This window comes from Melospiza georgiana, chromosome 4 (genome assembly GCF_028018845.1).
Source record: "Melospiza georgiana isolate bMelGeo1 chromosome 4, bMelGeo1.pri, whole genome shotgun sequence".
Classification (NCBI taxonomy): domain Eukaryota; kingdom Metazoa; phylum Chordata; class Aves; order Passeriformes; family Passerellidae; genus Melospiza; species Melospiza georgiana.
The window spans coordinates 29872371-29894966 of NC_080433.1; the positions used below are offsets into that span (position 1 = coordinate 29872371).

Here is a 22596-nt window from a genome sequence, read left to right on the forward strand (position 1 = left end):
GCTCTGCTCACGTGGCCCGGCACTATAAATGCGGGCTGGGACAGAGCCCAGCTCAGAGCCTCGCTGTCCTGGAGCCGACGGGAAGGAGCAGAGCACCAGCACCAGCAGGGAAGCACAGGAGTGGAGAAACATGGAAACTTCCCAGTCCCACAGCTCCGAGAGGTGAGAGCGGCACGGGAGCGAGAGGGACGTTTTGTCAGAGGAGCGTAGTGCTTCTCACCTTGCTTTTAGGAATGCTGTTCCTGTTCCTGCTCTGCAGGGAAAGGCACGCTGCTGCCTCCACCTCTGGATGGAGCCTGGCAGCCTTCCTTGCTCGGGACATTGTTTGGAAAGCTGGTGCTCTCTGGGTCCCATCCACGCCTCTCGAGAACGCTCTGCTCCTTTCTCTGCCATCCCAGGCTCCCCCTTTTGTCCTAGAGAGCAAAGATCTGTGTTGTCAGAGGAGCCAGCGCTAATATCTTTCACTGTTCTTCCCCAGGATGTCCAGAGACCTGTCAGAGCTGCTGAAGGAAGCCACCAAGGAGGTGCACGAGCAGGCAGAGAACACGCCGTTCATGAGGAACTTCCAGAAAGGACAGGTGTCGCTCCAGGAGTTCAAGGTACTCCAGCAGCATTGCTTGGGGATGGGAACTGCTCACCAGACAGATCAGATGGGGACTAAAGGGGGCAGGATGGGGCCAGTACAGGTGAGGAGTGCGGGGGTATGATGTATCAGCATCTCCTATGGGAAACATGGAACTTCTGCACCCTGAGGTGTTACTGGCTCCCCTTGCAGAAGGTGGGGAAGGACTCTGCAATATCACAATGGGCAGCCAAGCTCAAACAGGAGAAAAAGGACAAAGAGGTTGATGGGACTAATGCTATTGCTTTTCTCTTGCTTCATAAATGCCTGCATGCTTTTATTGCCACTCATAGTTAATGGAGATAGAACTATGTTCAGATATTTGAGCAGCTGAAATGCCCAAAAGAGGGAGAATTCTGTATTTACAACACTCCAGGCAGCTGCAGCTAGAAATAATGATGGGATGGTGAGAAAGTGAGGATGTGGGATCATTGCTGGCACTGAACTTTGCATTGTCACTTGAGTTATACCACAGCTGAGATCATGAACAATAACTCAAAACCAGACTGAGTTTGAGCAATCTGTGTCTGCTGCTAACAAGCAGGAGCCTGTTGTTTTTTTCAAGAGAAATGAGAAACATTTCCACATATTAACCTAACCTGGCTAGATACAATTCCTGGGATCTGAGCCACATAACAAAGAGCAAAACCAAAACAAACACCTGGGCCAGAAATTCCTGAGAGGCCATAGGAAGTGACACATGGACTTGCAAACAACAGCTACCAATTCAACCTGTGGCTTAATTACTTTGTTGTTGGATTGTTCCTTGGCAAATAAATCCACAGAAGTAGGAAAGAGACTGCTTATTTCTGATAGGTGACATTCAGAATACTTAGCCAAGCATAAATTCAATCTCAGGTGCTGACTTCCTGCTGTACGAAATATGGCATTGGTTAGGCAGTGATCTTTGAGACAGGCAAGCTGTAAAAAAACCTTCAGGAATAGAACTTGGTTTCTTAGATGGTTTTTACATGCTGTCAGGCGAATGAGATGGGACATGGATTTTAAAAATTAACAAGTGTTTAAAAGCCATGTTTCTCATTAAACCACTACCTGCCTCTGAAAACAATCAGCTGAGCTACATTTTTGCTTAATTTGGAAGGCAGTGTTGCCATGTTTTGTTTCTTTTCCGGTAAGCTGGGTAACAGGTTACTGTTTAAAAAACTGTTTTTGTTTACTCTCTTGGCAGACCTATATATCTGGCCTGCTACGTGACCCCCCAGATGGTGGATGTTTGTTTCCACAACCAGTCACTGCCCATGTGCTTATCAAAGTCCTATTTTCTGGCACACTGGGGCAAGGTTGAAACAGGAACTCTCTCATTGCAGAACTGACTGCTTTGTGAGAAAGTAAACAGCTTTCTCTCTTGTGAGCAACATAATCCCCCCTACCCAAACCTGACTCAGCTCTACTGCAACACCTTCAGCTTTCACCATTTGCTGCTCACAAGGGGTCCCAGGGTAAGGAAGGGGTGGTGAAGGTGTGAGAGCCTCTGAAAACAGAATGCCTGGGGAAGGAAAGAACACAGCTATATTGTCTCAGATCACGTGGAAAAGTTGGCAGATAGAAGAAAGTATCACATAAGCTGGGAAAAACAACAATAACAATGGTTTCAAAATAGAGGGGAGAACACAGCCTCTCAGCCCTCCTTCACAAAGGCATCTTTCAGAGGCAGGCTGTGCTTCCAGATCCCTTTTATCTTGTCTCCCTGGGGCAACCGAGGAGGCAACCCCATTGCATGCCTGAGTGAGCAGAGTGGTGGTGCCTCAGTTCCCAGGACGGTGGGATGCTGACAGGATGAATATGTTGAAAAATAACCAGGGTGTGTCATCATCTCACAAGGCCCCACAAAGGAAAGCCACATTTTGGAGCATTCAAATTTGAACAATGTACCAGAAAGGATACCTTTGGGAATACCCTCCTATTGACTGAGGGAATGGGAAGGGACCAGGAATGCTTAAACAGGGCTCCAGTTTACATCACATCAAGCTGCCAGACTTTAACTGGAAGGCAAGGCAGTGACTTCAGAGCAAGTAAGACCAATACCTGCTGGAAAGGGCTCACCTGATTGCTATCTCAAGCAGAAGGGAAGGGCTAAACAGTGTCTCCCTGTACCTTGCACTGTTTTCCAGGTGGGAAATCTGCAACATCACAGATGTTTGTGACTCACAGTGGGTGTGCCCACGAGTACCTTTATTGTTAGTACAGTTTGTCCCACAGACTTGAAAGCAACAAACAGATGCACCTATAGCTCACCCTCTTTCTTCTCTTCCAGCTGGTTACAGCATCCCTGTACTTCATCTACTCTGCTCTAGAGGAAGAGATTGAACGCAACAAGAGCAATCCCGTTTATGCCCCGCTGTATTTCCCGGCCGAGCTGCACCGCAAAGCTGCCCTGGAGGAAGACTTGAAGTACTTCTATGGCAGAAACTGGAGGGAAGAGCTCCCCTGTCCTGAGGCTACTCAGGAATACGTCGAGAGGCTCCACTACATAGGGAAGAACGAGCCAGAGCTCCTGGTGGCCCATGCCTACACTCGCTATTTGGGAGACCTGTCTGGGGGGCAGGTGCTGAAGAAAATTGCCCAGAAGGCTCTCCAGCTGCCCAGCACTGGGGAAGGGCTGGCTTTCTTCACCTTTGATGGGGTCTCCAATGCCACCAAGTTCAAGCAGCTCTATCGCTCCCGCATGAACGCTCTCGAGATGGACCTTGCCACTAAGAAAAGAGTCACGGAGGAGGCCAAGAAAGCATTCCTGTTAAATATACGGGTGAGTAAGAACCAGCCAGCCCTGCCAGCCCACATCCTCTCTCAAACAAGAAAATAGCTACAGGGGAAATACAAGGCCAGTATTTGCACTGGGCAGCTTAGGAGAAGTTGTGGATCAGGGCGAGCTGGTCAGAGTTGGATGGCCATGCTTCTCCGACCTGGCAGCCAAATAAAACAGTGGCCTCTGAAAAGCTCTTCTCCCTCCCTTAGTGCTTGAATTCAGTCATTCCATGTGCCACTATTCAGATATGAATGAGAGTTAATACTACAGAGTATCTGTCCTGCCTCTGTGGTGACTTTACACAGATCCCCTGTGCACTCTGACCAGGTGACAGGCACCTTGCTTTCCTTCCCATCAGAAGGTGGGCAACAGCCTTCTCCTTAGCTGAAAGCTTCAGGGAGAACCTGCAAAGAGAACAAGGAGTTTGAAAGACATCCTCTTGAGCTCACAGGCAACTTTTGTTCCATGCAAAATGTGCCAGGAGATTTAGACTGAAGCCTCGTGTCTTCCTCTAGTTCCTAAAGTGCCTGGGGAAGGGGCAGGGGGTCCAGGGAAAGAGCAAGAGGAGGCCACACAATGAGACAGGGTTCCTTGTCCTCAGGTGTTCGAGGCACTGCAGGAGCTGGTGTCCAAGGGCCAGGAGAATGGTCACCCTGTGCAGCCACAGGCAGAGCAGCTTCGCACGAGGAGCGTCAACAAATCACACCAGCACGGTAAGGCACTTCCAGGGGCAGGTGCTTCACAGTGCTCCTTCCTCCCCTCCTCTGTCCTTGTTTGTAAAAGCCATTGGGAAACTAGCATGAGGTGCTTGCCCCATCTCCTCTCCAGCCATCAGCAGGCAGTGCAAGGAGAGGCACTGCTGTGTGCAAAACTTCTAGACATGGCAGAGCAAGGATAACACATGTGGGCTCTTCAGAAAGTGTGTCAGGGAGGAAGCTTTACAAAAAGAGACTCCTCTCTCCACCTCTAGGGCTTTAACAAATGTAAGGTTCATTCACCACAGAGAAAACAGACCTGGAGTTCACAGAGGCAAAGGCATCAATTTTGGGTGCTGCAGATCAGCCGTGCTGCTGTGATGCTGACAGAAGGTTCTCTGGACCCAGTCCTATCCAGCAGCCTGTCCTTTAGGACTGGATCTCCCTCTGATCATTTTCCTGCCTCCCAGAAGTATTGCTGAAAACACTGCAGAGAGTGTGCTGGGTTCACAGTGAGCACTGCTGTGGATGGTGGAATGTAATCAGGCCTGTGCCTGAGTGAGGAGTGAGCTCAGATGTTTGCAGAGCAGAGTGGTTCCCATGAGGACACGCAATTCAAATAAAAACCCCTCATGGCCTGCCCATTCTGAAGCTAAAATGGAGATTTGTTTTCAGTGCATCCTGGATTGAACCACAGTTTTTCCATGGCAAAGATGAAAAGCAAACCTTGCCTTAAGCATGTCTGGATAGTGAAGCTTAAAGCAGCTTCTGTGGGAAAGGCATTAAAAGTTGTCTGTGAAACGTTGCCATTCCTTTCCCAATACATGCATACGAGTAAGATTTTCAGAAAAATTTGGTGTTGGATGAGGAATCCCATCCTGAAGTTGTACTGCAGAAATTGCTTGGAGTGCTGAAGACTGTTCAAGGTCTTTAGAAGCCTAACTAATTAAATCAGTGAGAAGTAGGACACAAAATGCCTTTTAAAATCCTAGCTTCAGTATTTGTCTGTCCTCTGCACGTATCAGGGGTTTGATGGAGCTGGGCAGTGCACGTGTAAGCCCATGAGGAGACAAGGGAAGAGGCTGGTGGTCACCTCCAGGCAGAGGGGCTGTGGCCTTTGTGATTCCCAGGTCAAGTCTGCTGCTTCCCCTCTGCGCTGGGAGAGCAGAACCTGCTGCCACTGTTCCTCCCAGCTGCGCTCTGGCCTTTCTCCCTCTTCCCTGGACAAACCCAGCAGGGTGTGCTCTGGCACTGGGGAGAGCACACACTGCTCCTTAGCAGCTCCTTGCCCCAGCCTCTTCTCACTTGTCTTTATTTGGTTTTCTCCCAATGCGGTGCAGGGGCAGCAGCGGGGAGGGAGAGCGAGAGGACGCAGCCGAGGAGCACGGACGCCGGCGCGCCCTCCCTGCTGCGGTGGGTCGTGGCGCTCAGCTGCCTCGCCATGACCGTCGCCGTGGGCCTGTTTGCCATGTGAAGGCAGGACCTGCACCTCTCTTTGTGACTTCCCTCACCCTGAACTAATCCACCCTCCCCAGTCCTCGTGAGAGAAATTACCCCTGACTGGGTACTGTGATCTTGGTTCTGCCACTAATACTCGGAGACTTTTCTTCCTGGAAATCAGAGAGTGCTGTAAGGGGGGTCAGGCAAAGTTTCTCCTGTGCTTGGTGTGAGCTCTTCTCAGAGACTAACTTTATCACCAAAAAACAAGGGTGCAAAAGGCTAAAAACAATGGCCAGGAATTGTCATTGCTTTACAGAGTGCCTACAAAAACCCTACAGGATCAGAAACACAGCTTTGGCATCTGTCTTTCCTCAGAAAGATGGAGCTCCTCGGAGCTCTGTTTGCTCAGATTTTTTATACTGCTAGATAATACTGTGATCACTCTCCCTGTGGAGCCACATGCTCCCATGGGTTTGTTTTACATGACATTACTAGGTCTTTGTTATTTCTTTTTCCCATTATTTTTGTCTTTGAAAAACAAAAGACAGTTGTTGGGCATACAGTGTCATTCTTGTCTGGTTGTATAATTTATACACATAATAAATTTCAATGTAAAGTCTTTGAGCCTGGTGTTTTCTATTATTAAAGCCTTACCTGGGGAAAAAGGAGGTGTCTTTCTTCCTCCTGGCTTTATGTCTTTTGGAGCTGCTGCCTGCACAGACACAACAATAGACAGAAGTGGGAGCCAGACTCTGCTCCCACTCAGTGCTAACAATAACCTGTTCTAAGCTGGGGCAGGTTCCTTCAGCTCCTACACACTGCTCTCTCTATTTCTAGAAACAGCATGAAATTCAGTGAGCGTGCAGAGTACTTTTAAGGGGTGGAAGTGGCCCATAAGAGCTGGTTGCTATTCTGTCACAAGCAAAAGGTGATGGGACCCTCAGCTGGTTGAAATCAGGAAGCTCTCCCTGAGCTGCCAGCAAAGGGCTGCATTACAGGCTGCCTCTGCAACAGCTTCACGGGGAATCAGAACTGCCAGGCGTGATTTCACCTCCCAGAAGTTAAAGGGACCCCAGGTTTCGGTCAAGGTGGCTGAAAGGGAGGCACCAAGCACACAACCACTGCCCTCACCCTCAGTCCCAGGCCTTGGCACACAGGTGGCCTTGCTAAAGGCACCCCAAACTCACAGCACTGCTGCAGCAGCCCATGCACACAGCTGGCTCTCTCTCCTTGCCTTTTGCTGAGGCACATCTGCAGGGCTGGGTTTGTGCCCAGCCACAGGCCCTGCCTGCTCCAGGAGCTCCCCCAGCACAGGAGAGGCTGCAGGTGGGTATGGCACGCAGGTACTGACAAAAGTGCCGTGTTATCACCCAGAAAGCCTCTGTGATCAAACTGTCTCCATGATGTGCCGGTTCTGGCTGTGACCTTAATCCCAAAGAAACGTGTTCCTACTGATCTGTTTTAATGATCAGCACCAAACCTGCTCAAAGAACAAGAATCAGCAGGCAGGTCCTGCTGAGGATGAGCAGTGGGAAAATAGGACTGTTATCATTCTCAGGCTCTTTTCCACTCTGCATCCCTTCCCCAACCCCCTTTAATAGTTCTCCCTTTGGATCCACCTGCCAGAAAAAATAGTTAATTCTTGAAAAAGATAGTCGGGTGTTTGAAGAGCGGGAATATTGCTTGATAGCTATTTAAATACAAGAACTTGTTTATTCAGATTTGAATTAAGTTCTACCTGTTGAGACACTCTAAACCAGCCCAACTAAACCATTTTGTTCATTCAAACATGCTCAGGAAGCTCAGATCCCAAAGAGACCAACAAATGCCCATGAGCTCAGAAACACACTGCACCACACTCAGCCCTCTCCCCTCCTCAGAGAGCCTGACTGCAGCCTCAAAGCTGGAAAATATGAGTTCAGTGAAAAACAACAATCACTTGTTTTTAAAATTTTTAAAAGTTCAATAGAAATAAAATGGTTAAAAAATAGTAACACAATTAGAGTAATAACAATTTGGACAAATTGAATTAAGACAATATGAGACAATAAAAACAAAGAGTTACGGACGTCCAGGTACCTTTTTCTGGGCATCACAAGCCCAAAAAAGGACACCCGTTAACAAAGGAATAACCCTTAAAAACAATAGCCCGTTGCATATTCATACACCTCATACACAATGCATAAATTCCATTCAAACACAGGATTCCGTCTGGTCTTCATCAAATTCTTCCCTCTAATCCTAATAGCGCCCTCGAGGGGGGAAGAAGTTTGTTTCTTCTGATAAGAAGGCAATAAAATCCCTTTCTCTGAAAAATCTAGGTGTCCTGTGGCTGCTATCTCGCTGCAAACCCTTTCTGTCAAACAAAGCATCTTACATAGCATAGTTTCTATTTTAACAATTTTTATAACCTAAAACTATATTTAACACAGTACTTCAGAAAACTAATACAGCATTGCTTTCTAACACAACACATATAATATTCATTTTAATATTTGCGAGAAGCCAATCATAAAATACATGCATTTTTCACAGGTTCTGACAGGCATCATACCCTCCCTGCTCACGCCAGGAGAGAGATGCTGCTTTGGGTATCTCACAGCCATCGCAGTCACACACAGGAGATTCCAGACTGAGCCTCAAGCCCGCAGAAATGGAGACCAAGGCCTTGTTTGTGCCTGTCTATGATCGGTATGAGTACACCTGCTTTCTGCGCAGCAATGCCGTCTCTTCATTTCCCGCGGGCTGCGGCTGAGCCTCCCCTGCCGTGAACTCCCGCCTCACTCTGCACTAGGGCGCGCTGTGCCAGGCTTTGGAAGGGCCGAACTGCGCACGCAGCGACCGGCCGGCCTTCCCGCAGGTTCACACACCGCCATGAGGAAGGCGGCCCGGAGGACGCGTGTGCTGCGGCCCTGAAGCCCTGAGGGGCGCCGGCTGTCCCCGGAGCCTGAACAGTGATTAACGTGATGGTATCGCCCGCTCCCCCTCCGCGCCCCGCCGCAATGGTGCGGCCCGCCCGCCATTTCGCCTCCCCTAGCCCTTCGCTCCCAGATTTCGCGCCACACCGCTGGGGGCGGAGCGCTCCGGCCAATCAGCGGCTGCAGCAGCCCCGCGCGCTCCCTCTCGGGGCGGGGCGAGGGGGAGGCCGCGGCCCAATCAGCGGTGGGGCGCGGCGGGCGGGCCAATCGCAGCGCGCGGCGGAGGAGGCAGCGCGCGCTCCCTGCCCGGTTTGGTTTCCGCCGCGCGCCGCTTTTGCCGCGAAAATTTTTGGGAGCGGATTCCGGTAGGGAGCGAGGTACGGAGTGGCGGGGGTCGGGATCGGGCTCGGGAGGGGATCGGGCTCGGGGTGGGATCGGGCTCGGGAGGGGATCGGGGTGGGGTCGGGATCGAGGTGGGATCGGGCTCGGGTTGTCTCTGGGGCACTGCGGGGAAGGAGCGCGGCCCGTGCGTGGGTTGCGGCGCGGGCCCTCGGCTGGGGCGATCCCGCGGCACTGAGTGCGCCCGGGGGGAGGCGGCCGGGGCTGAGGCAGCGCTCCCGCCCCGCAGCGGAGCAGCGATCGCGATGTCCGGCTTCGACGACCCCGGGATTTACTACAGCGACAGTTTCGGGGGAGACGCGTCCGTGGACGAGGGGCAGGTTCGGAAGTCGCAGCTGCAGAAGCGGTTCAAGGAGTTCCTGCGGCAGTACCGGGTGGGCACGGACCGGACCGGCTTCACTTTCAAATACAGGTGCTGCTGTGGCCCCTTTTCTCCTTCTGAGCCTTGCCCATCCCCACCTGCACATCCAGTCTGCTCTTAACCTCCCTCCTGCAGTGCACACCCCACAAACACAGTAGCCGCTCTGTCTCTTCTCCTCAGCCATAAAAAGCTCAGTATTAAGAGATGCTTGTGTTTAACCTGACAGAAAAGCAGAGGTCTGGTGTTGTCACAAATTTTTAGGCAGCCAGCCAGTGGAAAACGTAGCAATAGAGGGATCCACACTGCCAGGCACTGCTCTTAGTTCTGAGATTCAAGGTCTGTGTTTGAAGTTATGATGCTCTCTGGTTTGGAGAATTGTCTGTGTCCATTAAATCAGTGCACCACTCTGCACGTATGCCTTCCAACTCTATGAAGTTCCTTTGGCCACCTTTTGCTTATGCAGTTTAGAGACATAGCTCAACATGTTGAGAAAACATGGAGATACATCATAATCAAGGGTTAGAACAGGCTTTCACCTCTGAATTTCATTAATTCTGGCATTTTTAAGGAAAATGTTACCTGTTCTGTTATTACTTCCGTTGCTTTAAACCACATCTTATGTATCATAATTATTATCCTACGTGCAAGTTTTTCTCCCTGTTTATCTGGTCATGTAACTGCAGTAAATACTTCACATTGCCAATGCAGCACTGGTGTCCCTGGTCTTGTGTCACCTTTCAAAGTGGGCTTGGGTGAAAGGCTGCCCAGCTTCCCCCGTGCTTCTCCTGGAGCTCACCTGATTTTCCCTGCTTGCTTTCCAAACCAAGGACTCCCTGCAGAGCCTGCCTTTTCTGATCCCTGCTTGACTGCTGCTTTCTGCCCTGCAATGCTTTGCTGTTTCCTGCCTTGCAGGGATGAGCTCAAGCGGCATTACAACCTGGGACAGTACTGGGTGGAGGTGGAGATGGAAGACTTGGCCAGCTTTGATGAAGATCTCGCAGACTATTTGTACAAGCAGCCAACAGAGCACCTGCAGCTGGTAAGGATGGGGGTTGGCAACCCAGACTATTGTCACAAGAGCAACTCTGATGTTCTGCTGTAACAGACCCACTGATGGCCCATTGCTCCCTCTCTAGTTGGAAGAAGCAGCAAAAGAAGTTGCAGATGAGGTCACTCGTCCTCGTCCCTCAGGGGAGGAGACTCTCCAGGACATCCAGGTGATGCTGAGGTCGGATGCCAACGCAGCCAACATCCGCAGCCTGAAGGTGAGTGAAGTGAAGCCTGCGGTGTGATTGCAGAGCAGCTTTGGGAATCTGGTCTCATGGCTCGGGACAGGTTGTTGCTGTTCCTTTGAGGGTTCCCAGGGAGTACCTGGGGGCCCCCTAAGCTGTAAGTTCCCTGGTAGCAGCAGGCAGGCAAGGAGACTCCACACAGATTCTGAGGGTGCTCATTAGGTGAGGCTCTATTGGGTGTCCCACCCCCAGGAGCAGCATGGTTTCTGAAGGAGAATGGGAAAGGGGAAGAGAGGGAGAGCCTAGGGAGAAAAGGGCCAAAAGAGCGCAAAGGGCCAAGAGAGAGCCTCGTCTCCCTCGCACAGTTTTACAGGGAAATTCAAAGTGAGCACAGAATAAGCCTTGGGCCAATGGGATTGCAGATACTTACATGATACTTCAGGGGAGGATCACAGGCTTGGAATAAACTGTACATTTTCAAGGGGTGAGACTGAGCATACCATTTAAATAAAATGTAACACCACAGCAGGTCACTCGCTAATTTACAAGCAGTGTTACTCTGCAGCTCAGATCTGACTGCAGAGGGCTGTTATTGCTGGTTCCTGCTGCAGGGACATTATTGCTGTTGGTGGTGCTCTGCACAGAGTGTTCTGTCCTTTGCTCTCGTGCTTTGTAGATTTCTATCCATCTTCCATTGATGGTTTTCTTACCTTCCCTTCGCCTTTGCCTTTTCAGTCTGACCAGATGTCCCACCTTGTGAAGATCCCTGGGATTGTAATTGCAGCAACCCCCGTGAGAGCCAAGGCCACCAGAATCACCATCCAGTGCCGCAGCTGCCGCAACACCATCAGCAACATCGCCGTGCGCCCGGGCCTGGAGGGCTACGCCCTGCCCAGGAAGTGCAACACGTAAGCACTGACAGGCTGCAGGGCCAGGAAAGACTGCATTCCCTCCTCCTGCTCCTGCTGCATCCCATGCATTGCAGAATCCCTGCTCCACAAGGCAGCAGCACCTGCACGGCTCTGCCTCCGCCCTTCGTGCTGCCCCTGAGCCAGTGTGCACTTCTGGCTGGCAGGTTCCAGCTGTCCCTCGTGGGCGTGCTGGCTGTGACCCTGCACGGTCAGTGCTGCGTGCAGCGTTGAGTGACCGTGTCCAGGGAGTTCTTCTTACTCATAGGGAGTTTCACCTGTTGTGCCTAAAGGCTCATTCCTGCCTCCAGCTGTCCCATAATGCTGTGTTAGTTGCTCTCCTCTTTTCCAAACAAACTCCTTGCTTCCACATTCCCACTCCTGAGTGGGCTGTTTTGTGTTACCTTCCTTAGGGATGCTTTTCTGCTGGCCTTTTTACCCTGCTTTACAGCTCCTGGTGCCTCTGAGAGCTGTGAGCATTAAACTGCCATTGTGCTGCAGCTCTCGAGGCAACCAGTCCTGGTGGGTTATGTCTTTGGGTTCATACCTGCCAGTATTTATTTTCTGCACCTGAACTCTAATGCAGCTTGAGAGGGGTTTGGGCTAGGGATCATTCCCAATGTGTGTGGTCTGTAAAGCACCTTGTTCCCGATCCCTGACTGCATGAGTGCATCTGCTCTCTGGTGTTGCCCTACCTGAAAGCCCTGCATGGAGTCAGGCATCAGTCGTGCCACTCTGAGACAGCAGCAGGATGTGGAGCTGCTCTTTGTCTCAGAGAACTTGTAATCTAGCTAGGCAGATATGGCTGGAGAGACTGGGAGGTGGATGTCAGCCTTGTCACATTGCTAATTGCTTTCTCACCAGAAACCACTTAACATTTGCTTTGTGCATGAGGTTGTAAAGAAAAACACCCTGCCGTGTCACCGAGTCTGTGCTGCTGCCCTCTGTGTAATTAATGAATTAGAGCTAGCAGGGGAGGGGTGGGAGGCAGGGAGAGTGCTCAGACAAGTGTCACCCTGCCTCTGCTTGCTCTCCTGTACAGATTTGGCACTTGTAGAAGACAGGACAGAGAGCTTGCTGGCCTTTGGTGTGGCCCCATGTGTCTGCCCTTAGCTGCTGATGTGGCACTGCTTGGAGGGGCAGCTGTCCCTTGCTGTCCCCTCCTCAGGTGCGCTCCAAGGGGTGGCTCCTCAGTGCTAACAGCCCCCCCTGACTGATCTCTCTGCACAGAGAACAAGCTGGCCGCCCAAGGTGCCCTCTGGACCCTTACTTTATCATGCCAGATAAGTGCAAGTGCGTGGATTTCCAGGTCCTGAAGCTGCAGGAGTCTCCAGACGCCGTGCCGCATGGGGAGATGCCCCGGCACTTGCAGCTCTACTGTGACAGGTACTGGCACAGCCCTGCCACCCTGCCCCTGCTGGCTGGTGCTGCTGCCATCCTTTCCCACCACCATCCTCTGCCTGTCTGCTCTTAGGTACCTGTGTGACAAAGTTGTCCCAGGGAACAGAGTCACTATCATGGGGATCTACTCCATCAAGAAATCTGCACAGAGCAAGAACAAAGGCCATTACAATGTGGGGGTGGGCATCCGGAGCGCTTACATCCGTGTGGTGGGCATCCAGGTGGACACGGAGGGCTCAGGTGAGGGCTGCTTTTGGTGTTCATTTGGTCTGTGTTGGTAGCCTGGTGTTGGGAGACCCTTCCCACCCTGTTCCTGAACAAGGAAGCGATCCCTCAGCAAGAACTGTTTGAAATCACAGCCTTCAACTTTCTCTGCTGTTTATGTAGCAGAAAGTTCAAGCCATTCCAGGCTCTGACTTGTCCTGGGCTCTCTATAGTCATGTCCTGTAAGGCTTTTTCCCAGTCATATTAAATGGGAGGTCTCAGGCTGGGTCCTCCAGGGCTAAGCCATCCCTGAGGATCCCAGCTGAAGTCCATGGTTAAGACTGTATTTAAAACGTAGTCCTGACTGTAATTCTCCCTCTGGTTCCTGCAGAGCTGCTTTGCCCAAGATCCTTGCTTTTTCTTACCAGCCTCTAAGGACACAGCCTGCCTTGCTGGGTTAGCAGATGCCTGCCCTCTCCACCCTTCCTACCTGGTGGCACTTGGCATCATTTTCAAGAGGGGATTTTGGTTGCAGTGTGCATGGGGGGAGTGATACAGTTTCCTCTAAGACCTCTTATTTGTTCACTGTTGCATCGTTCCCCTCATCCCTGTACAGGACACAGCTTCAGTGGCTCGGTGACCCCTCAAGAAGAGGAGGAACTTCGTCGCCTTGCTGCCATGCCCAACATCTACGAGACCATTGCCAAGAGCATCGCGCCCTCCATCTACGGCAGCGCTGACATCAAGAAGGCCATCGCCTGCCTCTTGTTTGGGGGCTCCCGCAAGAGGTGGGGAAGGGTCAGCCCTGGTTCCCAAATGCACTGTTTTGTTACCAAAATAAATGCTCACCCTCTCTCCTCCCTCTCTCCTCCCAACCCCATCGCTCCAGGCTCCCGGATGGCCTGACCCGCAGAGGGGACATCAACTTGCTGATGCTGGGGGACCCTGGCACGGCCAAATCCCAACTGCTGAAGTTTGTTGAGAAGTGTTCGCCCATTGGGGTATGTGGCTTGAGGTGCCCATGTGTAGGGCACCCCTTTTCTCCCTTCTGCTCCGTGTTGAGCTCCAGAGACAGGACCGTGGTCATGGCAGACGCCTGCCTGTGCATCCACAGGCAGACGAGCTGCCATTCCCAGTACCAGCCTGGAAGGGATGGGCAGTGAGGGAGGGAAGGTGAAGAAGGTCATGCCTTTTATTATGCTGTGAGCCAGGCTGTTAGCAAATGTCCAAAGACGTGCCTGGTGCTGCTGTTTATTGTTGAGACTTGATCAGCAGAGGGGCTGGCTGGTCAGGACAAATTAAGTTGACTGCATCTCAGGCACGGACCTCCAGCTTGAGCCCAGGCATAGAATTATGTTTTCAGCTGTGTTTTTTTGTAGTCTCTATTAAACTCAGCCTCTGACTGTATTGTTCCCTCCAGGGGCAAACAAAGCTAATGCAGCAGCCCACCAAACAATGAATCACTCCCTCTTCTGTACTTAATATCTGTGTTTGTGTCTGCATGCCCTCCGGTGTGTCACAGCTGCTTATTCTGAGGCTTGGGATGAGGCAATAGCCCTGCTCTTCACCCAGCACATCTGCTTATTACATGTGCTGAGGGCTTTTCTTGGAGGTTCTCCCCTCGGGAGCTCTGGATTTTGTGGTGCCAGGGATGTTTTGTCTCTCAGCTGGAGCAGCGGCCTCCTGGGTGCTGCTGCAGCTGATGTCCTGTCCCTTTCCTTGTTCCACATCCTAGGTGTACACCTCAGGAAAAGGCAGCAGCGCTGCTGGCTTGACAGCCTCAGTGATCCGTGACCCTGTCTCCAGGAATTTCTTCATGGAGGGAGGAGCCATGGTGCTGGCAGATGGAGGAGTGGTGTGCATCGATGAGTTTGACAAGGTACCTGTGGGGCTGCCTGTGGGAGTGGGAAGGAGAGCCCTTGGGGTGCCAGCCTGTCCCAGCAGAGCCCAGAGCTGCAGGAGGAAGGGCAGCTCCTCTGAGACTCCCTCACTTCCTCCAGGGAAGGTCGGGGATGGGGTTGCAAGGAAATTCAGTTACATCCCGCCTGCTTGGGCAGAGGTCCTCACAGACCTTTATGTTGGGGCTCACTTCAGTGAGTGTGTAGCAGAGGTGACTGATGGTGACTTTTTCTCCTTGCCTGGTTTCTCTCACTGGGATGTGAAGATGCGGGAGGATGACCGTGTGGCCATCCATGAGGCGATGGAGCAGCAGACCATCTCCATTGCCAAGGTGAGCTGTGGGTTGAGCATGCTGCCCTGAGGTGGCAATCTGAGAGCCCTGCAACCAGTGGCCACACATCTTTTGCCAGAACTGCCCATTTTAGAGCCCAGGCAGTGGTATTGATGGTTGCTGGTGTCACTGAGAGCAGTCAGCCCTGCCTGGAGGCTTTGGGCAGCCTGAACTTCATGGCTTTTCCTTGCTGGTGGCTGTCAAGCTGCACCTGCAAAACCTTGCTTTGTGCCAGAGCTGCCTAGGAGGACTCAGCCCTGTCTGCCCAGTGTTTGTCTCAGATCACAAACCTGGGGTGACGTCTCCTCTGTCTCTGCCTCGACAAAAGGTTTTAAATGAAATTACTCAGTGCCCAAGTCTCAGCTGAAGCCAGTCCCCTTCCAGAAGGACATGTGGGTCCTGTCCCACCATTGCAGAGCAACTGGGTGCTACTTTGGGGCTTTATATAAATGAAAGTGATTGACAGTGAGTCCTTGAAAATGGCTTTCAACCTTTCACTGAATAATGACCTGCTGTGACATGGAGGGGGTCTTGACACCATCCTTTTTTTTTTTTTTGCCTTCACCCACAGGCAGGAATCACAACCACACTCAACTCCCGCTGCTCGGTTCTGGCAGCTGCCAACTCCGTCTTTGGGCGCTGGGATGACACCAAGGGCGAGGAGAACATTGATTTTATGCCCACCATCCTGTCCCGATTTGACATGATCTTCATCGTTAAGGATGAGCACAATGAGGAGCGAGACATGGTGCGTGGAGCCGCGGGTGCAGCTGGACTCAGGGTGCCCCTTTCTTTGGGAGGAGGAGGAGGCAGGGGCCTTCCTGCTCTCTGACTGCCTCTGCTTTCCCAGACGCTGGCCAAGCACGTGATGGCCTTACATGTGAGTGCCTTGACGCAGACCCAGGCCGTGGAGGGTGAGATCGAGCTGAACAAGCTGAAGAAGCTCATCTCCTTCTGTCGGACGTGAGTGTCTTTGGCACCTGGGAGGCAGTGGTGAGAGGCAAAGCACCCGGCACTCTGGGTGCCCTTTCTCTTAACTCCTGCCTTGGGAAAAGGCTGCAGGAGGAGCTCTCTGTGGTGCTGCAACACCCAGGGAAGGGAGGGGTGTCCCTCCCCTTGGGCGCTGGCTCCAGCTGGTGTCCCCCTTGCAGGAAGTGTGGCCCTCGGCTGTCGGCAGGGGCGGCGGAGAAGCTGAAGAACCGCTACGTCCTGATGCGCAGCGGCACCCGCCAGCACGAGCAGGAGAGCGACCGCCGCTCCAGCATCCCCATCACTGTCCGGTGGGCAGCACCCCCTCTGGGGCTAGGCCGTGTTACTGGGCTCGTCCAGGAAGGGGCTGGGCTGTGAGGCTGTGGCCCCGAGCCCTGAAAGTGCTGTGAGGGGAGGCAGGAGGTTCATGGAGTGGGGTAGGTGGGGATGGCAGGAGCTGGGGGGAGGAAAACACCCTTGAAGTGGCAGTAGAAAGCAGGGAATGTCTCTGGTGGCTGCAGGCAGCTGGAGGCCATCGTGCGCATTGCCGAGTCCTTGGCGAAGATGAGGCTCCAGCCCTTTGCCACCGAGGCAGACGTGGAGGAGGCCCTGCGGCTCTTCCACGTGTCCACGCTGGATGCAGCCATGTCGGGCAGCCTGTCAGGTGAGGAGGAGATGCTCTGTTCTGGGGGTAGGAGAGACATGCTGGGCCTGGCTGCTGAGGGCAGGGAGAGACGAGCTCCTCCCTCAGGACCTGGCTGTCAGGGGCAGGTGCTGGACCTCCTTCCTGAGCAAAGACAAAGCAATGCTTTGGGCAGCAAGGGGCCAGCATGGCTGTGGGGCTGTGCCTCACACAGAGAGCAAAGGCAGACACTGTGCTGCTCAGGGGAGGGCTGGTTTGGACCCTTGTGGCCCCAAGGGCAGAATATGGTGCTAGGTGTGGTTCCCCAAACCTATTAATCCTCTAAGATCTTTTTCTATGGGCGTGAAGACAATGTTTCCTTGGGCAGCAGCATGGAACAAAGGGTTTGAAGAAAGCTCCAGCAGCCAGGTCCACATTGAGTTCTGTGGTTGGAGCTCCACAGCCTCTTACAGTGGAGTTGTTCATGGGTTCCCTAAAGTCTGTAAGCTGTGCAGGTGTGGTGGGAGACACAGGAGCTGAGCTCTGTGTCCTGGACAGTGACAGCTGGGCAGCACAAAAGCTCACTCAGTGTCTCCCTGCAGGGGCAGAAGGCTTCACGACACAGGAGGACCAGGAGATGCTGTCCCGCATTGAGAAGCAGCTCAAGCGCCGCTTCGCCATCGGCTCCCAGGTGTCCGAGCACAGCATTGTCCAGGACTTCATGCGCCAGGTGGGTCAGGGACCCAGGGAGGCCTGGGCTGTGAAACCAGGGACCCCAGGCTGCTGCTGGGGGCATGAAACCCCTTCTTCAAGGGCAGACTGGTGAACCTTTTGGTCATGCGTTAGAAGTTGTGTGTAGGGAATGGTGTGCAATGTGATTGCAGAGTTTAAGGAGACTGAGGTAAGTTTCTGCAAAAGCTCTGAGGGCTGGGGCTGTTTGGGGTCCTACCCTTGAAACCAGAACTGTTTGATTTGTGACACTGGCTGTAGTCAGGTCTAAAGTAGGGAAAGGAAGCATCAGTGTCTTGGGCTTGCTCCTTTTAGAGTCCTAGCCAGGCTTTGGCAGAGGCTGCGGGTTCCTGCTGAGCTCCTGTTGGCTATTCCACGCTGGCTCACCTTCCTCTACTCTCCCCCTTTGCAGAAGTACCCAGAACACGCCATCTACAAGGTGCTGCAGCTGATGATGCGGCGGGGGGAGATCCAGCACCGCATGCAGCGCAAGGTCCTGTACCGCATCAAGTGACCTCCCTGTCCCAGGCTGCAGGAGGGAACTGCTGCTGCTGACACTGTCCAGGAGCAGGCAGAGTGCCCCTGGGAGCTGGGGCCTGCTCCTGAAAGAAGCTTTTCCTCGGGGAGCCCAAAAGCCCCAGGCCTCCATCTTGAACGAGGATTTGTGGTGCTTAGGGCATCCCTTTTGTGCTCTGTTGCTGTGTCATGTCTGTGTTTCTTTGAACTTCAAAAGCTTTTAGTTTGTATTAAAATAAAACCTGATATTGGTGGCTTGGGATCTTTGCCCCTGAGGGGCAGAGGGGATGGATCTCCTTCCTCCTTTGAAGGGGGTGCAGGATTTTGGATAGAAAGGTGTCCCTCCTGCCTGCCCTCCCTTAATGCACTTACCCAGGCTCCAGCCTCATGGGCAGCACCAGCAGCCCTGAAGGCAGAAACTCAGTTCTCACTCCGGGTTTGTCTATTAAGGCATGAAGCCTGTTGGCACATGCTGTCCAGTTGGGCTCAGCAGTGCAGGAGGCACTTTGCCACTCCCTGTGTGCAGTCTGCTGCTTCCTCCCCCCTCAGCCAGTGGCAGTGAAGGAAATTATTTGCTGTTTGTTCCCTGCTCTTTGCTAATCCTTCTTTGCTCTCTTCCTGGGCTGCAGCAGGGACACTCTTTACCCTGCAGTGTTAAAGGGCTGTGTGAAAGTCTTGCTTGAGGCATGGGCAGAGTTCCCTTCATTATCCTTCATCTCCATCCTCACTCCTTGCTCCAGTGAGGATGGAGATGAAGGATAATCCCCATGAGCTGTGTGCTGTCCTCCACGTAGTCCCTGCCACCTCCTCCTTTATGCCAGTGGCCTTGGGGAAGATTGTCCCACACACCAGGAGCCTCTCCTGGACACTGCCCTGTGCAGCTACTCACCCTCAAACTGCATTTGCAGCACAACCTTGCACTTGAAAACTTGGCAGATTTTTGTTATTTCTAGCAAATCAGTACTGGCTCTCTCAGGTGTTCTCACAAAGATGTGTGGTGCTGGTAGGGCCCTGCTCTCAGCAGCCTGTGAGGACAGTGGTGGGGGCCTTGGAAGGCAGCGATGTTGGGTGAGCAGAGCTGCTGCCTGTGGTGGGCAGGCTGGTGCCCGTGGCTGCTTTCAGGCTGAAAAACCCCAGGAGAGGTTTCAACAGAAACCTTCAGGGCCAGCAGAGGGTACCAGAGCCTCGAGGATGCCAGACTGTGGCCCTGCTCTGGCGCTGCCTCCTTCTCCTGGAGGGAAAACCAAGGGATCCCAATGGGCTGTGCTGTGCACTCAGTCTGGCAGCACCACACGAGGGCTGGGCCCCACTGCAGCACTTGGGGGTCCAACAACATCCCCCTGCTGCTGGGTTTGAGGCACATGGTGCACTCTGTGTGTGGTTGTGGAGTTGGAAGTCTGGAGGGGTTGGTGGTGGTGGTGGCATGGGAGAGACTGGCTGCAAATTAGAGGAACAGCCTTCTGCTCTTCATTCTCCCATTTTTTGGTTAGGGACAGCCTTTGTGGAGGGCTAGAAGGAGGAGAAGGCTAACCTAGACTCCCAAAGAATAGGCCAGGATAGGTCTCTCATTCAGGTGATTTTATTGCCCCATGTTTTTGCATGTGCCAAGCACCTTGCAGTGTTTCTTGGATGCCCCAAGCAATGCTGGGGCAAAAGAGGGCCCCTTTGTTTCCCCTCAGGAAAAAAAAGGCATCTTCTGTCCTCACAGTGCTCCCTGGATGGAAAAATAAGAGAGGGATGTTGCTGCTCCATAGAGGGGATCATCTCCAGGAATAAGTGTAAGTGGATGTGGGAATAACAGCCACATCCTGCCCTAGAAACTGAAGTTCGCAAAACTCCTGTGTCTGTGAGAGCATCCTGCCCTCCTCACGAGCTGGCAGCATCAGGAGGGGCTCTCAGGGCAGGGTCAGCACAGGCCTGAGGCAGCAGCCTGGTACGGTGGCTGTTTCTGCAGAGCTGCAGTAATGGGTCCTGCAGATCTCTCAGCCCTGCCAGTGTCCCACAATTACCCCTGTGCCTGCTCTGAAGGTGCAGGCAGTATCTGTGGTCCTTTCAGAGGTGCACAAGAGCTCAGCAAAGAGGGGAGTGTGTGTGGGAGTGCAGGATCAGTACCCACAGCCTGCTGCTACTGCTGCCTCTGGAGGAGACTGAGCCTCTGCTCCCAGGCTGGAAAAGAACACCCAGCAGCGGGGCTGCATGGGGAGAGAGATGGGCAGAGGGTAAGGGAACACAGTGCAAAGGGCTCTATTTCCCTCATGTACCTTCCTTACCCCTTCCCTCCTGGCTTCTTTTCTTCCCTCAGGCACCCCCTCATCATCACAATTATTTTTTTCTGTGCTGGAGCAAAAGGACGTGGCTGGATTTTGGCTGCCAGAGGTGGTCATGTGTCATTCAGAGGTTTTAAATGAGCCATCATCTCCAGGAACATCAAGATGTGCTGGGTGTTGGCAGGTGTGGAGGTTGGAAATTGTCATTTTTTAATGTTGTGTTCGTGACATGATAAGAGCTGAGGTGGATTTCTGTGCTGGGGATCAGAATGATTGATGTCTTTGTGCCAAGAGCTGTGTTGATGATATGGTGTGAGGTTATGTAAGTGTGCATACGACGTGAAACAACATTTTTTAGCAATTAATGCATGCAGTGTTATCCCAAGGAGCGGAGCTGGGATGTGCACAACTGGCATTGTTTGGAACTTGAGCTCACTGCTTGGTGCTGACTTGTGTTGAGCACAGCACTGCAGGTGGAAACTGTGTGAGGAACAGCAGTTCTCAATTGGATAGGTGCACGGTGATATCTATTTGATAAAGGACCATCATCCTCCTGGTGAAGGCGTGTCAGTCTCATCTGAAGTTCTGACATGCTGAGATTTGGGATAAAATCCCTGTCCAAGTGTGGTTAGATGACCAAAAATACTAACAGAGACAGCCAAACCAGTCAGGCTTAGCCAGTTGGATCTGAGCAGCAGAGCATTGCCTTACCTGGCCTGCTGACCTGGCCCTGTCCCTTCCTCCCCTCAGTGCTGCCTCTGGCACAGGAAGCCCCTTCCCTACCCCTGGCTTGGCTCTCTGGGAAGCACAGCTGGATGGATGTAATCACCCCAAACCAGGCAGGCACCAACAAGGATCAGGTGCCTTTCATTCAAAGCTTGGGCTGTGGTAGAAGCCCTCTTGCCCCAGTGAATTAGTACCTGAAGAACTGGTAAACTACATCTGATTCTGCATGAGATGGGTTGATCTGTGTGAATGCATCACTCCAAAGAGAACCAGTCCACTGAGCTCTTGCCAGCATTTTTGGCTGTCCGAGGACGTCGCCTTAAGCTGCACCAGGGAAGGTTTAGGTGGGACATTAGGAGGAATTTCTTCACAGAAAAGATGCTTGGAAGGGGCTGCCCAGGGAGGTGTGTAAGGAAAGACTGGACGTGGTGCTTAATGCCACGGTCTAGTTGACGTGGTGGTATTAGGTCATAGGTCAGACTTGATGATCTCAAAGGTCTTTTCCAATCTAGTGGATTTGTGATTCTGTGAAGCTCATCAGAATATTTCTGTGAAATGTCAGTGGAGCTCCACTACTGTAAAATCCAGCAAAGCTGAGTCATCACATCTGCACCACTCAGATTTCTTCCATCTCTGTGTGGGATGAGAGCTGTTGCAATGCAGCAACATAACCTCTGAGCATGTTGTGAGTGTCACTTCCTCCATAAAATAAAACAGAACCCAACTGCAGAGTCCTGAGGGCTATTGCTCAAGGATGTGAGATAAACACTGGCGGGTGGGATTGGCTGATATGGGCAATGTGAGAAACAATCTCATCTGGTCCAGCAAGCACCAACCTCAGACAAATGAAGCTGGGACTCCTTCCCCCTTTCTGCTGCTGACTTAGTTGAGCAAGTGACTTTATCTCCTTGCCTGTTCTGGATAATGACCTTTTTGGAGCACAGATCACTTCTTACCATGATTTTGTGCAGTGCCTGAGAGAACCAGTAGCCCAATATCAGTGGCAGAGTTTACTTGCTGCCCTAAGTAACACTAATACATTCTAGGCTTCTCCAGCCCTGGTTAGGATGAGAAATTTATCTCCTGCAGGCAAAGAAATTCCTTTGATTTGCTCTGGACAATGCCAGAAAGGATCAAGAAATTGAGGAAGACCGTGGTGCAGCAGTGCTGTGCCGCCATGTGGAGCAGCCCCCGTGGCATGGGCTGGGGTGCCTGTGCAGTGCTCTGCTGGGTGGGGCTCTTGTGCTGGGTCTCAAGTCCTCTAGGTTTGGTTGGCAGCCTGTACCCCCTAATTCTGGGCTAGGTTCCTTCAAAAGCCCAAACCACTCATTCTCCCACAGCAGTGATGTACCAATGTCTGCCACTGCTCTTTGCCATGTTTTGCCATCCTTTTGCAACATCCTGTGCTCTTTCCTGGACACCTCTGCTCCAGATCTCTCCCAGCAATCCCAGGCAGTCCATTTACTCCTCCTCCCCTCCATTTCATGCCTCATGCCCGCTCTCTCCTCTCATCTGCATGGTCATCCCCTCCTATTTCCCTTCCTGGCCATTGTGGTCCGTCCCATGCCACCCTGTCACCTTACAGTGCTC

At 52.4% G+C, this 22596-nt stretch overlaps 2 protein-coding genes across 2 annotated transcripts; both read left to right on the forward strand.

Moving 5' to 3' along the window:
* On the forward strand, nucleotides 1-6142 carry HMOX1 (heme oxygenase 1). Its single transcript, XM_058022798.1, has 5 exons — nucleotides 1-162; nucleotides 479-599; nucleotides 2898-3389; nucleotides 3991-4102; nucleotides 5425-6142. The coding sequence occupies exons 1-5, from the start codon at nucleotides 29-31 to the stop codon at nucleotides 5556-5558; spliced, it is 993 nt and encodes a 330-aa protein (XP_057878781.1). The 5' UTR covers nucleotides 1-28; the 3' UTR covers nucleotides 5559-6142.
* Nucleotides 6143-8734: 2592 nt separating this feature from the next.
* On the forward strand, nucleotides 8735-18263 carry MCM5 (minichromosome maintenance complex component 5). Its single transcript, XM_058022880.1, has 17 exons — nucleotides 8735-8819; nucleotides 9071-9253; nucleotides 10115-10241; nucleotides 10339-10467; nucleotides 11170-11342; nucleotides 12573-12728; nucleotides 12817-12983; nucleotides 13564-13735; nucleotides 13837-13948; nucleotides 14683-14826; nucleotides 15112-15177; nucleotides 15749-15925; nucleotides 16028-16140; nucleotides 16329-16457; nucleotides 16668-16810; nucleotides 17371-17498; nucleotides 17910-18263. Exons 2-17 carry the CDS (start codon nucleotides 9087-9089, stop codon nucleotides 18009-18011), a joined length of 2205 nt encoding a protein of 734 aa, XP_057878863.1. The 5' UTR covers nucleotides 8735-8819; nucleotides 9071-9086; the 3' UTR covers nucleotides 18012-18263.
* The last annotated feature ends 4333 nt before the right edge of the window (nucleotides 18264-22596 follow it).

Bases quoted from the DNA above. Each gene is read 5' to 3' on its own strand.
- HMOX1 (XM_058022798.1), top strand. From the start codon at position 29: ATGCGGGCTGGGACAGAGCCCAGCTCAGAGCCTCGCTGTCCTGGAGCC. The intron at 3,390-3,990 runs GTGAGTAAGAAC...CCTTGTCCTCAG, and splicing joins CATTCCTGTTAAATATACGG to GTGTTCGAGGCACTGCAGGA. The intron at 4,103-5,424 runs GTAAGGCACTTC...AATGCGGTGCAG, and splicing joins CAACAAATCACACCAGCACG to GGGCAGCAGCGGGGAGGGAG.
- MCM5 (XM_058022880.1), top strand. From the start codon at position 9,087: ATGTCCGGCTTCGACGACCCCGGGATTTACTACAGCGACAGTTTCGGG. The intron at 10,242-10,338 runs GTAAGGATGGGG...CTCCCTCTCTAG, and splicing joins CAACAGAGCACCTGCAGCTG to TTGGAAGAAGCAGCAAAAGA. The intron at 11,343-12,572 runs GTAAGCACTGAC...CTCTCTGCACAG, and splicing joins CTGCCCAGGAAGTGCAACAC to AGAACAAGCTGGCCGCCCAA.